Source organism: Alosa alosa, chromosome 19, assembly GCF_017589495.1.
Source record: "Alosa alosa isolate M-15738 ecotype Scorff River chromosome 19, AALO_Geno_1.1, whole genome shotgun sequence".
NCBI classification, from domain to species: domain Eukaryota; kingdom Metazoa; phylum Chordata; class Actinopteri; order Clupeiformes; family Clupeidae; genus Alosa; species Alosa alosa.
The window spans coordinates 12214411-12232938 of NC_063207.1; the positions used below are offsets into that span (position 1 = coordinate 12214411).

At 46.1% G+C, this 18528-nt stretch overlaps 1 protein-coding gene across 1 annotated transcript in view; it reads right to left on the reverse strand.

Annotated features, from left to right (window-relative positions):
- Positions 1 to 2437: 2437 nt before the first annotated feature.
- Positions 2438 to 18528, reverse strand: part of LOC125284438 (neuronal PAS domain-containing protein 3) — a 274366-nt gene continuing 258275 nt past the window's right edge. Inside the window, 4 exon segments of the mRNA XM_048228381.1 lie at positions 2438 to 7012; positions 7014 to 7464; positions 8358 to 8473; positions 9027 to 9174. Coding sequence (XP_048084338.1) covers positions 5929 to 7012; positions 7014 to 7464; positions 8358 to 8473; positions 9027 to 9174 — 1799 coding nt within the window. The 3' untranslated portion in view covers positions 2438 to 5928.

Consider the following 18528-nt stretch of genomic DNA (forward strand, 5'->3'; position numbering starts at 1 on the left):
TATGTGCCTATTGTGTGTCTAATATGTGTTATCAAATACAAATCAGAAATGTGAAAGAAGACAATTAACCACAACATCGCTTGTTGACAAACACACACAGACACAAATACACACACACACACAGACACACACACACACACACACACACACACACACACTGCATTATGAGGCTGAGACAAATGGCATACACAGACAAATGTGCACATAGGTTTTCATAAATAACACTGTATAGATAATAACAATTCAGGTAGTAAAGACATGTAGAGTTCAACTAAGAATCTTTTGTTTGATTACTGAAAATGTATGCAAAAATATTAGCATCTACTTCCTCATAGTTTAAACAAATAGGAAACAGGTTAAGATGTGGCAGTTTTATACTTCAAGGAAAGGGGATATATATATATTGCTGTGTGTTCCAAACTGCTACACTAGGTGTCACTCCCTCTCTATCAAAAATGTTGGAATTTCATCAACGAGTTCCGAGGAGAGCCTGACTTTCAGAACTGCCTCAGCTTGTAGATGACAGGATTCTCTGGCTATAAAATGTTTCTGGATGTGCAGGAACTTTATTGGAACCTTGAAGGTGACGCATGTAAAAGTCTTTGGTTAAAGATACGTTTATGGAGGTTTTAAAAAGACTTTATGTATGTTTTGGCATTTTTGTTTTTTAAAACTCACTGTTTTCAGTCCTTGCTGCAGAATATTTGCATAAATGCATCTAGCTATACATTGAGGATTTTACCTATGAAGGCCTGGCTAAAAAATTGACCAGTATTCATGTGCATTCATGCAGCTTGTGTCTAATTTAGTCAAATGACCAAGAACAGAAGGAGACATATTTTTCAAAATAACTTCAGCATAACTGTCATTGTTTGGGTGTATATATGTGTGTAATAAGTGTACATATTTTGGCAACAGAAATATCAAACTTGACCTTTAAGGTAATTTCATTGTTTTGTATTTGTAGCAAGTGTAATAAAAAAGCATGACATAATTTAATCTTGTCATAAATGTAATCTTAAAATGCCATGGGGTCTGACATGAAATGATTGACAATTTACACTCAAACTACCGGCATATACCACAAAATCCCTCTGAAGTGTATATGAAACATTTCTGAATATTTTTCGAGAAAATCTCCAGGTGCTCATGTATTCACATGATGACTCCGGTGAGGACCCAGGAGAGAGAAAAAAACAGAGCTGACCTAATGAGTTTGCCTTGTGGTCCGTAAACACCTCTCTCGCCTTCCAAATATGGACACAGAGCTGGAGATAGACAGCTGGAGGTCATTAGACCGGCTCCAGGTTTGAGTGTTTTTTTTCTCTCTTTCTCTCTTTCTCTATCCTTCTCTCTCTCCCTCCTCCTCTGTCCTGTGATCTATCATTCATGGGCTTCATTTAAAATTGCGTAAAATATTTAAAGTTGGTTGAATTTTCCTGGCCGGGCTTCGGCGGTGACCTCCCCTCCACGCTCTGAGCCAGGGGAGAGGATGGAACGAGAGAGAGGCTGCACTGAATTTGACAGGGGAGGAAGGAGGAGAAGAGGCAGAATAAAGAGCAAAAAGATTTGGTGGGTAAGGCTGTATGCCTTTGAACAAAAACACAATCAACTGTTCAAAGGTATGGAGAAATCCTGAAATGGGCAGGAATCAGTTTTTCAAAACAACCAATGGAGGAATATCACCTGTAAAATATGTATAGATTTTACATGTGTGTGTGCGTGTACTTCAAATACAGCCTACAGACAAACATGAAATATTTAAAATAAAACACTTCTAAAATGGAATGTTTTCTTTCTCCCCGTTTATTTAGCTTTGCGTTACAGTGGAGTCAGTATGATATGGTGACGTGATGACGGCGCATTAGCACAATGTCTTTTTTAAAAAAAAAATCTAGCTAAGATTATCAAGAGGTATGGTGTAGCATTAGAGATACCCGTGCTTCCCTCACTGAAGTTCTCACCCCCTTGGTCGCTGTGACTTCCTCTCCCCTCCATACACACATCCCCACCACTACGAGTGGGAGGCGAGGGGGCCAGTGGACACCCAGAGAGACATTGGTGAACCTCAACCAGTAGAGACCAGAGGAGAGGCATCACTGAGGTCAGCCACAGACTTCAGACTTCCTCCCTCTGTCTGTCCATAGTAATCAAACTGTACCTAAAAGAGAGGATATGTCTCAATGTTTGCCCCCATGGAAGGACAACAAAATAAAACAAAACAAAAAAAAACGACAGGGCGTTGGATACAGAGAAATCAGGAGGAGTACAGTTCCTCTTGAAACGCATAACATTTAAATAAATTGAAAAGGAAAGAATGAAACCAGAAAGGAGGGAAAGCAAGAGGTAAAGAAAGTAGGAAAAAAAAAAATCTTGCCAGTCACAAGAGTGTGTGGCGTTTGCCTGGGATGGTTGAATGCAAAAGAAAGGATGCCAGTTTGACAAATCCAAGAGAAGTTTATTATGAATATGGCACCTGTAAGATGGTAAAAAACCGTGTTACAGAAAGACAACCATGTATGACATGTTTCTTTTGAAACTGAATGAAAACCTACAAAAGTATAAAATAACCCTGTTGTAAAATGAAGTATGTACAATTCTGAGTTGCAGCATTATTTATGGTCAATGAAAAACAAACGAAAAAACAAAACAAAAAAAGATGTTTTTCAAAAAATAAGCCAGGCACTCAAAGTTAGCTTCAGTTAGTTCATGTTTTCCTCTGAAAACAAAAAAATAAAAAATAAAATAAAAATGTACCATAGTTTTTTTTCTCTTTTTTAATATTTTAATTTGTTCGCTTTTTAGAATTTATAACACTGTTAACATTGAGACTAAGAGAAACCCCTTTTCTCCCATAGTTTTTTTTCCTACTTGGCACCAAGTTCCTCATAAAAGAATCTGTATAATTGTACAAGAAATAGTTAAAAACACAGACACATTTCGTCACAGGTAATGAAGTGATTTTTCATATTGTCATTTTTAAACACTATTTATCTGACAGCAGCTGAGATTAGTTTAAGATTAAATCACCAGCAATCATTTTTGACACAACACAGAAAAACATTGAAGCAGCTCGTCCGGCTGCTCTGTTTGTAACATATGGGTGTATTTCCTGGCCCACTATGTCTGTTTTCGGAGCTGCCCCCCTCTCTCATCTCCCAACACCCCTCATTGCTTTGCCACGTAGAAAATTCTAGAACGCTATAGGATCCCTTTTTTCGTTCTTGTCTGGTGACACCAAAGCCCTCCTGCAACCGTTCTGTAAAGTAACAATCCACCCTGACATTTTTTTAACATTTTTTGTCAAAAAACATTTATTTCACGACCTGGGTTTGAGTTAACAGCAACACCTTTACAGAAACAAACCACAGACAATTTTTTATTCCTGATGAGCAAAGCCTGATTCGGTTAAAAAGACGAAGGATCCCCTCCCTTTGCTGGACAGACTAAAAAACACTTAACTTTGACAAAGCTGCTGGACCGAACAAAATCAAGTAAACCAAACAGTCAACTTAGTAAACATGCAATTTCAAAACACCTATAAAAATAGATTTATAGTGCGAAATATTTTTTTTCATCTCTTTAGAAATCTTTAAAATTGTTTATTGTCCTGAAATACTACCATGAACTTTTTTTTTATTAATTCCTGTGAGTTGCAGGGTCCTTGAAGTCAACAGGTTTGGTGGAAACCAATGAAATACACCCAATGCATACAAGAAGCACAAGGGACTCTGGGAATGTGTTCGCAACTGAGGCTTGTATGGTTCCAGTCTAGTCGTTAAATCTAAATGCTACTTTTTTGTCATAATTTTTCAGAATAAATGCAAGCTGGAAACTGCAATCCCAGAATTCCTCAGTGGCAAAAAAATGGCTCCATAAACCTTTGAGCTAGTTAAGAGTCTTTTTTCTCTGAGAGAAAGAGAGGTCTGTAAGACTACACGACAGCAAAGCAATAGCAGGAACAGAAGAAAGGGAGTACAGAGGAAAGAAAAAGCAGCAAAAAAGGTGACACTACATTTGGGAAGGCCACCACACAAAATCCACTAACCTCAACTGGTTCACTAAGACTGCAGAGGGGAATGGAGAAGGCAGGGGGACCGGTGCGGTCCCGCCTGACCCCCGTGGCCAGCCCCAGACTAGAGAAAGCACAGAGAAGACAAAGGACGAAACAGCTACATCAGCTCGGTATATACTGCATATAGTAACACACACTGAAATCGCTATGGAAACTGACAGCCAGTGACACTTACACATTGTACACGTTTACGGATTTCACGCTTGGTAATAGATGACTGGATGGATGGCTGCCAAAGGATGAAGTGACAGTATTTTAAATTTTATTACTATCATTTCTTTTTTTTCTCTTAAACGACAAAAAAATCACAGTGTTTTAACACCAATCTGTGAAAAAAATCATATATTTTTTGGCAACGGTGGGAAAAAAATAGGAATGTGATATATTTTTTTCAAAATCAAAATCAAAGATTTTTTTTTTACATTTCTGACTGAAATGCATGTCCTTGTATCAACATCCTTGATATGTGATTTCAGAGAGTCTGAGGGTACAGTGGAAGTAAACGGCTTGGTTGGGACGTTGGCAGAGATGCTAAGATTTAGATAATGAAGGGAGAGTTTGATAAAAGGCAAAAAATACTTGAATCTTAATTATAGAAGGGGGAGAAAAGCCTTATTTATATTTAACATTCATTTTTCGTTTTCAAGTCTATGATTCTCATTAGCCTCAGTTAGACTGAGAGAGAAAGTGATTCACTTCAAACGTTAAACAAAAAAAAAACCCTAACCTGCTCCTTTTGTCTTTCTAATGCCTGATAACATTGAGCTCAGCTGACAATCAACTTGAAATGGGTATGAGTTTAATGTTGGGATAGGTAGCAGGGATCGAAAACAAAAATATCGGGGTCAAGAGGTTTAGACTGTACTATTAAATCATTCCCTAAAACTCCTTACATCTCTAGCCCTGGAACAGTGCCTACACCGGTCAGATGAGTGAAGGGTCATTGGATGGTAGCACCATGGATCTGCAAAGGAGGAAATGGAACTAAGAGATACGATATCATGTATTGACCTGTTCCAAAGTCCTGGGATTTTTTTGTTGTAATTGTAGTTGTTGTTGCAGTAACATTCTATTCACAGGTCAATACCCGGCTGTAATTGCTTTTTTTTTAGTAAATGTATGATTTGCAAGTTAAATCAGAACTATAAAAAAGGAAAAGAAAACATTAATTTCTAAAATACTAATTCCCTCACTTAGAAAGAATCATAAACCCCTTCAACTAGGTCAAATAGGGCAACATCCTTTTTGTCATCATCAACCTTGATCACATCAAGATATGGTTCTGAAACAATCACAGTTTCGTGTTCTTTTTTTTCTGCTGATCCACTTCAGTCACCTTTAAATATACAAGGCATCTGAATAAAGATGCAACAAAATCGACTCAAATAAAAAGTACACCTCATTCTGCCTACAGAGAAGTCCTACAGAGAGTTCTCTGAAGTCAGAAAGGAAGGGTCAGTTTAGTCCATTCAGAGGAAATGTCACTGACACCTAGAGATCAGGGAGGTAAGAAAGAGATAGAAAGAGAAGGTCTAGAAAGAGAGAAAAGATGGGAGATAGAAAGATAGAAAAAGATGTGAAGTGAGTAGGAGAGAGGAGAGGAGGGAGAGGGTGGAGTGGGACCATACATTTCAATTCCACAAGCGCAATTGCTCGAAATTCAAAGTGCTAAAATTATTTCAAATGTTCTTTTACAGTTCTCACAGTCTCCCGCTTCAAAACACAGTTTTGCGTCTTTTATTTTTTGTTCGTGTTTTTATTTTGTATTCGTTTTTTCTCTCTCTGGAAAAAGAGTCTGGTAACACAGTCAATAGTAACGTTAACACAGTAAGGTGGTCTCGGAAGGGCGGGCTTCAGTCCTCCTTGCGGTCGAGAGTCTGCGTGGCATGGATGCCGTTGCTGTAGACGGGGAAGGGGAGTGTGGAGAACAGGCCCTCGGCCGTGGTGAAGACGTTGGCGGCGGGCATCTGCGAGAGGCTGGCGCCAGTGACGGCGCCGCCAAACGGGCCCGACATGTTGAGCCGGTGCACGTGGTGGTACAGCATCTCCATGGGCGTCTTGGGGTCGATGGCGAAGCCGGGGCCGTTGACGTCCACGAAGTTCATGGTGTGCGCCGCGTTGGGCGTGGCCGCAGCCAGCAGGTTGGCGCCCTGCATGGCCAGCGTGACGTCGGCGGGTGCGTAGCGGATGGTGCCGGTGGTGTAGACGCGCGGCGCGCCGGACACGGCCGCGGTGCTAGTGGCGGCGGCCAGGGTGCCCGTGACGCGGTGCACCAGCGGCAGGACCATGTTGCCCGCCTGCAGTCGCTGTAGGGCCTCGAGGTCGCCGCTGTAGAGCAGGGAGCCGTTGCCGGCGCCAGAGGAGGATGAGGAGGAGGTGGTGGGAGTGCCGCCCTGCTGCTTGTCCCGCGGAGACGCCGACAGCGGTGGGGAGAGGGGGTCGGAGGAAGAGGAGCTGGACGGCGGTGCCAAGTTGGAGCCGACGCTGGAGGTGGAGTTGGGGGTGCCGCCGTTGGCGCCGCTGCCACCGAAGCCCTGTTTCCGAGCGCCACCGCTGCCATCCGTCCCCGGCGGGGTCAGTACCGAGTCGGGGATGGTCACCTGGAGCCCCGTGGAGCCCTGCGGGGAGGGGAAGGGCTCGGTGGCGCTGGCGCCAGGGGCGGGAGGCTTGGTCATGCTGTAGGGCGACTCGTTGCGCGAGATCTCCCGGTTGGGCGGGTAGTTCCAGATGCTGCTGTCGTTGTCGAAGTTGATGGGCTCCGACATCTCCGTCTTGATCTTGAGCACCGAGGCGCTGGTGGGCGACGGCGGGGGCAGCAGAGGCGGCTGCTCGCCCAGCGCGCCGGACTCCATGACCCCTGGGCTCGCCGGCTCGTCGGACGTCAGCCTCGGCCGCTGCCTCCGGCCGCCGCCGTTCCACTTCTGCTTTTTCCGCCTTCTTGCGCTTCTGGTGCTTGCTGGCGGCCGAGCCGGCCAGCTCCGTCACGCCCATCCCACAATCCTTTGGGCTCAGCCCCGTGTGGGGATCCTCGTCGTCGTCCTCCTCCTCCTCGTCGTCATCGTCGTCTTCCTCGTCCTCCTCCTCCTCAGACGACGAGGAGTTGGAGTCGTGCAGCTCCAAAGCCTCGGGGTCGCCGTAGTGCTCCACCTTGATGTGGAGACCGCCCAGACGGCCCAGGCGGCCTTCCTTGCTGTCGGCCTCGCAGTCGGACGGCTCCAGGCTGTCCTCGCTGTCCTGGCTCTCCGGGTTGCTGGAGCTGTCGCCCTCCTCCTGGCGCCGCATCTCCTGCGATGGCTGCCGCGGTTGCTTCTTGCTCTCCGGCTCGGGGTCCTCGGAGTTCTCCGACGACTGGTTGCCCTTGCCGTCCGACTTGGAGTTCTCGTTGTCCTCTGGAAACAAGAACAGGAGGGAGAACGTTAGGAATGAATGGCTGAAATGGAATATGAACAAAACTGGCTCAAAAGAGTCAACTTAAAAACACACATTGTTACTGTGTTCAGATTTTAATCATGTATTTTTTAGTAACACAGAAACAAATTCATTATTGTTGTTTTTATTAACAGACCAATATATATGCCATTTTTTGCGTTAATTGTAATCTTAAAGATCTCCGAGTGCCACCCTTTTCTCTATCTGTCTGTATCAGTGGAGTGGAGTGGAGTGTGCACAGTTATATCCACCCCCCTCCCTCCACCACCCCTGTCCTCGGTGCCTCTGGAAGTTACACTGCAGGGCTGTAGTGCACTGTTGCGCTTTTCATCAGGAACTAATTGTACAGCTTCATTTGGGCGCTGGCAACTCGTGCCCCCCGGGAGCCCGCAGCTCTGCCAGGCTGCCAGTCTACCGCTGTGCGCAGAGACACATCGTTCTGGCCAGGCTGCAGCTGGCACCGCCACACACACACACACTCACACTCTCCGCACTCTTCCTGACACGGACTGGCAAGAGTCGTGGCGGCATGAAGGAACGGAAGGCCATGTGCCAACGATGCCAGTGGACAATGCGCTGGCACCTTCCCCACAGGTGTGCCCGGAGAAGAAGAAAATAAGACATGTTCACCCAGCTTCTGGAGCTATCGCCCACTAATACCTGCTGATTCGGCACGGGGAGCCGATTAGAGCCTTCACGCCCTGCACAGCTGTCGTTGACGCTTGTTTGGTAAATGCCGCGTTCCCATGCGCTACACTGGGTTTTTTTTTTTGCAGTGTGTATTAAAAAGGGCACAGAGTTGTTTAGAGTTTGGGGGTTGCTAGGGTGACAGGAAGAGAGAGGCTTATGGTACCAGAGTTATCCTTGAAGTCGGATTCGGAGTCGGAGGTCTCGGAAGACTCGGATGCTTTCTCCGGGAGGTTTGGGAGCTGTGCGATATCCATGGGCACGTCTTTGTACTCCGGATTGCTGCAAGATGTTAAGAAAAGGGAGGGGGAAAAGCAAGAAAAACACAATTATAAAACACGATATAAAAAAAAACAAACAAACACAAAAGCAAATAACACACACACACACACACACAAATGAGGGGGAGACGAGGGGGTCTTTGGCGCTGCCGATAGAAAATCATTTACGGGAGATTGTGGGCAGCGGTGTGAAGCACATGACAGACTCTTTATTCTCCTCACACTGGGATTGATCCGCCGCTCCCAAAAGAACATCCCCTCTCTAATGATCTCTGACAAAGCCGTTGCTCAGTGCAGGAAAGGTTGAGGAAATTAAGCAAAGGACTTGGGAGGAGGAAGGGAGGTTAGGGGGGAGGAGGAGATAAATATATCGGCTGCCGCCGTTCTGCTAAATGCTAGAGGATTCCTCAGCAGCTGACAAAAACAAAACACACATACACACACACACACACACACACACACACACACACACACACACACACACACAAACACAAACAACACACACACAGATCTGTCAAACATGAGTTCATGTTGGGTAAGTCTGGAGTGTTTACCTGAGCACATAGTTGACCCAGATGATGTTCTTCTCGTTGGCGTTCTTGGTGTTGATGGAGATGGTGGCGCTGGACTGGATCCAGATGTAGCCGCCGTTCTTCTGGATCCAGCGATAGTACTTGGTCACACACTGGCCTTTGTTAATCACTGAAGGAGGGAGAGGAGGAGAGAAGGAGAGTCAGCCCAAGGTGCTAATCCTGGTTAAAAGGTGATATGCATAACGCTGATGGGATCCGTCAAGTCAAAATACATTACGCAGGCGAGTCGCCATCTGCAGCCCTCCTGCCCCAAAGCACAGATAACTGCCTTTCTGTCTTTCTCTCTATCTCTCTCCCTCTCTCTACTACCCGATACCTGATCATATTTATTATACCTTATACAATATACTTCTACTGTTGATATGGACAAAAGTATGGCTTTCTAATCTTCAAATGCATCTCAGTGTGGATTCAGAGCATCATATGAGAACTAACTAAAAGGCCTCAAGTAAGCTGCATCTATGTGTGTCACCCCACTCCGGGCAGCCCGAGAGGGACACTGTAGTGGCCAGCTGCATGAGGTCTGGTGCAGTGGCCACAACACACCAGCAAAGGGCACTGTGCCTGTGTGCCATGAGAGGGACCAGAGAGGGACACTGTAGTGGCCAGCTGCATGAGGTCTGGTGCAGTGGCCACAACACACCAGCAAAGGGCACTGTGCCTGTGTGCCATGAGAGGGACCAGAGAGGGACACTGTAGTGGCCAGCTGCATGAGGTCTGGTGCAGTGGCCACAACACACCAGCAAAGGGCACTGTGCCTGTGTGCCATGAGAGGGACCAGAGAGGGACACTGTAGTGGCCAGCTGCATGAGGTCTGGTGCAGTGGCCACAACACACCAGCAAAGGGCACTGTGCCTGTATTGCCATGAGAGGGACCAGAGAGGGACACTGTAGTGGCCAGCTGCATGAGGTCTGGTGCAGTGGCCACAACACACCAGCAAAGGGCACTGTGCCTGTGTGCCATGAGGAGGGACCAGAGAGGGACACTGTAGTGGCCAGCTGCATGAGGTCTGGTGCAGTGGTACAACACACCAGCAAAGGGCACTGTGCCTGTGTACCCCTGTGCCCCAGTCTCTGTGGAATGCCCTTGTGCGGGTCCACTGGAGTGAAGACACATCAGCAGATGCAATAAATTTGGCTAAATTAACAGCTAAACGGCTATCTCAACCAATATGTATCTGCATTAATCATTGTGTGCTAAAACAGAAACAGTCAGAGTCCAAACGAGGTAGTAAATTCAAATTCTTAGTTTAATTACGGCTACAAATAGCACTTTCCATAAAAAAGAGCTCTACGAGCAGTGTGATTTATAGAAAAAGAAGTCCAGTAATTAAAACTATTAGGGACTAATAGCATTGTTTAAGGAGACGTCCCAAGGGCTAAAATAATTGACTGTAGTTTACTGGCTTGCTTTCTTTATGGAAAAAATATAATATTACTAAATTGGCATAAAGCACTGAAAATAAATGCAGAAGTGCACCTGGTTTCTCAGAGGCCAGCAGACTTTTTATTTACTGTTGGATTTTAGACTGGGTTATTTCAAAATCATTTTCTTGAAAGACTAGTCATTTTAGCTGTTTAAACTTGCATTAAATGGGAAAAAATATTTACATTATATTTTTTTCTGACCCCTAAATTATAAACACATAACTGGGACAAAATAAAGAAAAGTTACCAAAACATATACTTAAATGTCATGTATATAACTGAGCAAATTGTATAATATTGTATAATATATATACACTCAAATGATAAGACAAGTGCAGTAAGAGATTTGTATGTATTTCCCTGGAAACTGAGTGCGGTCTGGTTTAAAGATCTTGATGAATTCTGGCTCTGCCTATTTTCTGTGGGCCTTTGGCTTGTCTGGCTGCCTTGGCCAGGGCTCTATAGATCCAGCAGTCAAAGCCCTCCATCTCCCCACTGTCAGACGAGCCTCGCATCCGCACTGCCATCAATACCCCTCCACCGCGGCCTCTTCCCCCAACGCTGGGCCTTTGCAGGTGTGCCTTATTTTTTAACCCCTCTCACTTACCGTGCCATTTAATCAATCAAGGCCCTGTTTGCGCTATTGATTTCGTGTTAATGAAGTGTTAATGTTTCATCCTCCCTGCTCTCTCTCTGTCTCGCATTCGCATTCCAGTCTTTCTCTCCTTCCTGTCTGTCTCTCGTTCTCATTCTCGTGCTGTCTCACTCTCTCTTGTGTTGTCTCTTAATCCTGTCTATGTGACGCTTGATCTTGTTCGCTCTTTCTCTGTTCCAATCTTCTCCATTCCTCCTTCCACCATTTCACTGCTCTTCCAATCGTGTCTCTTTCTCATGCACAACTTGTGTCTGTGTGTGTGTGTGTGTGTGTGTGTGTGTGTGTGTGTGTCTGTGTGTGTGTGTGTGTCTATGTGTGTGTGTGTGTGTGTATGTATGTGTGTGTGTGTGTGTGTGTGTGTGTGTGTGTGTGTGTGTGTATGTATGTGTGTGTATGTGTGTATTGTACGCATGTGTGTGTTTGTGTGTATGTGTGTATTGTGTGCATGTGTGTATTGTATGTATGTATGTATGTATGTATGTATGCATGTATGTGTGTTTTTTTTTTTTTTTATTTTTTTTAAGTATATATAGTATGTGTGTCTTCGTGTGTGTGTGTGTCTGTGTATGTGTGTATGTATGTGTGTGTATGTGTGTATTGTACGCATGTGTGTGTGTGTGTGTATGTGTGTATTGTGTGCATGTGTGTATTGTATGTATGTATGCATGTATGTGTGTATGTGTGTGGTGTGTGTGTGTGTGTGTGTGTGTGTGTGTGTGTGTGTGTGTGTGCGTGTCTGTGTGTGTTTGGGGGGAGAGGTGCTCTGTGTGTGTGTGTGTGTTTTTTTCTACCAGGGCTTAAAAAGGAATACGGCCCCTTTAATCTGGCGATGGGTGAAGCAGCCGCGGGCGAGCCTGGAGCATGACTTCCCTCCCTGACGTACACCCAACCCAACCCCTCCATCTCTTCTACCCCCCCTCCTCCAACCCCTCCATCTCTTCTACCCCCCCTCCTCCAACCCCTCCATCTCTCCCCTTCTCCAACTCCCATCTCTTTCTACTCCCCCCTCCTCCAACCCCGTCCTTCAGTTTGTTTTAATCACTTGGATCCCTTCCATAATGGCGCCTACCTTTCAGATACCCTTTACCCAAAGTGCCCCCCGTTTGGTGACGGAAAAAGGGGGTGGAGGTGGTGGGTGGGGGTGAGAGTAGTGGGGTGTGTGTGGCGGGGTGTCAACGTCATAAAAAAAGTCAGTAATTTACGCCCGTGAAATTGCTTTATGGAAAAGTCCTTGCAGTCCATCGGGATATTATCGTAAAGGAAAGCTCTTTTATGAATGAGAGAGAGAGAGAGAGAGAGAGAGAGAGCTGGAAAGAGACAGATAGATGCACAGGGTGAGAGTCTGGCCAAAAGAGAGAGGGAGAGAGAGAGAGAGAAGAGGGAGAGAGAGAGAGAGAGAGAGAGAGAGAAAGAGGGAGAAAGAGAGAGAGAGAAAGAGACAGATAGATACACAGGGGGTGAGAGTCTGACCGAGAGAGAGAGAGAGAGAGAGAGAGAGAGAGAGAGAGAGAGAGAGAGAGATGAAGAGCGGAGGATGGAATTGAAGGAGAGTGGTTCTCCCTCTCCACTGAGCTGCTGAGGTTGGGTGAGCTGCGGTATAACGGGCCTTCAAAGAGCACCAGCACGGCCCTGAAACACCCTCACTGCTGGAGCGTCCGCACGAGCGCTCAAGCACTTTCGTTTCAGGAGTTTTACTGAGCGAACTGAGAGAATCAAAACTCTCGGTGGTGAAGTGTGTGTGTGTATGTGTGTGTGTGTGTCTATGTGCGTACCGGTAGAAAGAGGCTTCAAGAAGGTTAAGCGAATTGTAGCCCTTTTTAAGGATATCTTGTCTGCTATAAGCCACAATGAATTCCAACTGAACACATCCTTATGAGACCATGCTTTCTAAATAAAGGACCCATTCATGACTGTGCATGCTAATAGTCAATTCTGAAGTTTACACACAGATGAACTGCACTGTGATTACGTGAGTGCCAGAAACTCTACATGACTATTCCAAAAATGGCAGCAACTACAATCTTCATATGGTATTATAAATATGACCAAACAACAATGCAATGCCAGTGATTATAGTATTATGACTTTATGTGTGTCTGTATGTATACAGTTCAGAGCTGGTGGAGGACATAGTGGCACTGTTGTTATCAATGACCTCTTAAGGCGACAGCAAATTATAGACTGTACACATTTTTATTCTACATGATTATGATGAGGCTCAATCACCGGCCTACTTTCCGGCAGGTGAAACTTCCTTCCGTGCTCTCCAGGAAAATTCCATGCAAACACATTACAATCACTTGAATAAGCCGGATGACATATTTGATTTGCAAGCTTCAGAGACCTGAAACATTCCAGCGGCTGTATTTCTTTTCCCATCTCTCTCCCTCTCCCTCTCTTTCTCTCTCTCTTCCTCCCTCTCTCCCCTCTCTGCAGTGCTGAAGTGAAGTGAATCTGTCTTTAAGCACAGTAAGCGGCGAGGTGAGTTTTTCATTAAAGCCAGTCTGAACTGCTCTTTGGAGACGGGCTCTTGTAGTATGCCTGCGGGCGAGGGGAGCCTCTCCTGAGGTTTCTTGGCTCTGCTGTGAGCCATCTTTTCCCACCTCTCAGCACTGACTGAAGGCAGGAGAGAGAAAGAGAGCAAGACAGAGAGAGAGTGTGAGAGAGAGAGAAAGAGAGAGTGTGAGAGAGAGAGAGAGAAAGAGTGTGAGAGAGAGAGAGAGAGAAAGAGAGAGAGAGAGAAACTCTAACTTGCTCACCGACTGTTTCACAATGCTAGTATGATTCACTACCATGCAGTTAATGCAGTCACTCACACACACTCAGACACACTCACACACCCACATACCCCCCCCCTAACACACACACATGATTATTTTATTTGGAATGACCAATACTGCATCCAAACAACACAGCATCCAAATATTCACAAAGATCCTGTTATGTTTCACCTGACAATACAAACATTGTGCTAATAGTCACAACCACATGAATAACGCAGTTTTGGGCGTGGACTTCAGGGTTGAAACTAAAGCACATTGTGAGTAGTTAACACAATTGGCTCCTTCTCCGTTTTTGCCGGCAGTTACGACGGGTGTAGATGTAAATTTTGTTTGTTAGTGCAGCATGCCAGCGTGTGGGCCTACCGTTGCCATACCAGCCCGTGACGAATGCGCGCGCACACACACACACGTTTAAAATCCAGACACATATACATATAACACGTTCCAGCCAACATATACAAACAATCCACACACACACACACGCACACACATGCATTCACACGTCTGCTCACACAGGTCTGGAGGAACTATAGCTCTATAGTAAGTCTTAGTCTATAATAAGGGCTCTCAGAACATTTGTGAGATATGGATATGCAGAGGCAGATATCTTGAGTTATAGGAAAGAAGCCTGGTAGGATCATATGGAGATTCAGTGTGTGATTAGGATTGGTTCACTGCTGTGACAGAGTCTTCACTGAGGACTATTAGCAAAGGGCCTGGCAGTGTTGGTTGTCGGCACACTACATAACATTATGACACAGTGTTAACATGGGTGCGGTGGCCTTTCTGTCAGACGTTATGGTCTGAAGCGAGGAGTAGGGGAGGGAGCTCCCACCATTACATATCTATCTGTCCCCCGACCAACTGCACATCAGCCTAAGCTATTGTTGAATTTGCCTACCCAGAATTACTGCATATAGATTATGTATGGGAACATGATTTTGACACGGAGGTCAGGAAAATATACATGCACATTTTAGATGTGGACTCACTGAATAAATTAATTACTGATGTTTATAAATGAATGTATAGTTTGTGTAATAATATGGTAGTATGAATACTACTGAATACAGTATGGTATAAAACTCATCTGCTAGAGGGTGGATGATCACTCTTTGTCCCTGAGGCATCCACTCCCAGTGGAAGAGACTCACAGAAATGTAAGCGTCATCTACAGTGAGTTACACCAGCGTCCAACAGAGAGGGCTCCCGCACACTGGAAAATGTCCTTGGTGCAGACAGCACCTGACAGGATAAAACTGAGGTGCCACCATCATTTAAGCTCCCCCCAGAAAACTATCGCTCTGGGTGTGAGAGAGACATCCGGAGCGATAAAATGTTTTCAGTACTTCATCCCCACGGTAATAAAAACTCCCCGGCCTTGGGCCCGGCACGCGCCCCGCGCTCCCTCAACTTAAAGCTATGCTTCATCAGCTGAGGAGGAGGAGGAAGGGGGGGTGGCCACCTGCAGCAGGAAGCAGAGCATGGCCACCCTGCAGCAGCACCAGCTCATTTGCTTCCTCAATAGAGCTATTCTGGCTCGCCGTTTCAGTTCTATAGGAAAAAAACAGAGTGAGTTGTGAGGCTCACCTGGTCACAGATAGAGGTGAGGGGTGTCACAGGAGAGAACTAGTGTCCACCTCCTCTCCTTCTGACCGTCCCTGCAGGGGATCGTGTGTGTGTGTGTGTGTGTGTGTGTGTGTGTGTGTGTGTGTGTGTGTGAGAGAGAGAGAGAGAGAGAGGGGAGAGAGTATGTGTCTGTGTGTGTGTGTGTGTGTGTGTGTGTGTGTGTGTGTGAGAGTGTGTGTGTGTGAGAGAGAGTGACAGAGAGAGAGAGAGAGTGTGTGTGTGTGTGTGTGTGTGTGTGTGAGAGAGAGAGAGAGAGAGTGTGTGTGTGTGTGTGTGTGTGTGTGTGAGAGAGAGAGACAGAGAGAGAGAGTGTGTGTGTGTGTGTGAGAGAGAGAGACAGAGAGAGAGAGTGTGTGTGTGTGTGTGTGTGTGTGTGAGAGAGAGAGAGAGAGAGAGAGTGTGTGTGTGTGTGTGTGTGTGTGTGTGTGTGTGTGTGTGTGTGTGTGTGTGTGTGTGTGTGAGAGAGAGACAGAGAGAGAGAGTGTGTGTGTGTGTGTGTGTGTGGGTCACCTTTCCATCACTCTCCCACTCCCCCGGTGTCAGTAGAGACGGGTGGCGTGTCGCAGCCGTCTCTCTCATTTCCTTTAGTCTAAGTGATTCCATGCCCCCCCCGTGCCCTGCTCCTGGTGGCCATTGTCAGCGCTTGATTGGCAATCAGTCCTGGGGAGGCCTGGCCAAGTGCCCGCCGGGGGGTCTGTCAGGGAGCCCAGGAGGCCCCCCCTCGCACAGGGGTCTAACAGGGAGCCACACAGCCTTATTACACACTTATGCCTTTCGCTATTAGATTGAGTGAAGAGACAGTGAACCTCCAACTTTCCCTGTATCTAAAGCTAATGTCATTTTGTCTTACCACAATTGGGTAGCTGACTTCCGACTTCCAATATATCTAAAGCTTATATTTCCAACAAAGCCTGGTCACTGACTTCTGACATCATTAATACCTACAGCGAATGTACCTTTTTTACCACAATGTGGTAACTGCTTTTTAATGTAGTGCTAGTTCACATACTTTCTATCTATTGGTTGAGGTTGCTAGGTGCTCAAATTCCTGGGGTTGCTAGGGACTACTCGATAATAATAACAACATATATACAGGTTCACACAACATATAGGGAGATACACCACCATACAGTGTGCTAGCTGGTGTTGGCCCTATCACTGCCACCACCAACACATGAAGCCCTGGAGAAGCTTAGCTGAGTGTGTGCATTGGAGCAGAATGCCCTTTAGGGACGATTACGCCTCTGCGCTTTACAGTCAGCTATAATCAATGAGCGAATGAATCAGCTCTCCTCTGCAGGGGGGAGCGGTGATGGGAGGCTGAGGCTATAATACTTATCTTCTCATTTGCCTCTCTTCTTTAGCCTCGGTTAAAAAGTTTCACCTGCACCGCACCAACATTAAATCGATAGCACACCAATGGTCCCCTTTCCTCCATAAACACATGGCTCAACAGTCCCCCATTACAGGTCATTTCAGCTGATTACAACATTAGTAAGGTGTAATAGATGCTTAGACAGCCAGGGGTAGCTGCTGTATTTGCAATATTGAGTGCCTTGCTTAGCTCTCTCTCTCTCTCTCTCTCTCTCTCTCTTCCTCTCCCTTTCTCTCTTCCCCTCCCCATTCTTATCAATGCAATCCAGGGATCCACCGAGGGCCCTCTCTGTACTAGGCTTCAAATCAAGGCCTAATGGAGCCAATCTGCTGGCTTTTTAAGACAAAAGGGACAGTCCGATGCCACAGTAATTGCGCTCTAATTCAGTTGAACTCCCAATATCTAATCAGACAGCTCGAAATTCCCCGATGCTGCGCCAAGGACACTCGTCCTCTTCTTTGCAAACATCTAATAAAGTGGGTGAATTTCTACGCGGCGGAGAGGCGGCAGAGCCGAATGAGCCATGAGGCTGGCGGGCGGATCGCTCGGCTCGGCCGGCGCTTAAATAATGGCCCTGGCTGCCAGGCTGCTGCTCGGCTTGGTGTTTTTCCCACTGAAGCTCTCGTAAACGCCATGCCGCGCTGCGCAACGATACCCCTGCCATCGTCACCGCCTTTCTGTCTCTCCTGTTCAATGTCAAGAGTCAAGACAGAGAGAGAGAGAGAGAGAGAGAGAGAGAAAGAGGAGAGAGATAGTGTTAGAGTGAGAGAGAGAGTGATATAGGGAGAGAGGGAATGAAAAAGAGGGAGAAGGAGAGAAAGAGTGAGAAAGTGTGTGAGGAGAGTGAATGAAACAGAGAGAGAGGAAGCGGGAGGGAGAGAGAGTGAAAGACAGACAGAGAAGGAGAGAGAGCAGGAGAGAGAGAGAGAGTGTGTGTGTGTGTGTATGGGGGAGACTGGCTGTCAGAGCACACTTAGCAAATTATTTAAGATACTGAAATAGTGTTCACACAGCATCACAGTTCACATCAATGTGAACCTCCTGCTGTTGATGCAGCTGATGTGTGTTCAAAGAGGCTTCAGAGAAGACTTCATATAATGATGAACAAGATGAATCCAATAGGGAGGCGAGAAAGAAAACCAGGATTAATGTCCAATTTGATGCGATCTCTTAAAAAATAAAGACCAAAAAAAAAAAAAAAGCAAAAGCTCCACTCAAGAGCACACAAAAATTCTTAAGATGTGTTATTTCACACGACTTGTGGGGCTTTCTCCAGCCCAACCGTAAGTGCCACTACTCCATCTCAGGGGTTATTTGTCTTCCAGGCTTTTATTTTGACACGCGGTGGCCGTCCCGGGGAGCGGGCAGGCGAGAGCCCTTGTCGGCGGCGGCCGCTCGTGGAGAGGCCATTCGCGGGGATTATCGGAGCTGTCACATTGGCAGACCATTACGCTCAAGAGCCATGCTGACACCCATTATAATAACTGTAATAGAGCAGCCTGTGCTCTGTGCTGCACTTCTGCTCTCTCTCTCTTTTTCTCTCGCTCTCTCTCTCTCTCTCTGTCTCCCCCTCCCTTAGTCTCACTCACTTTC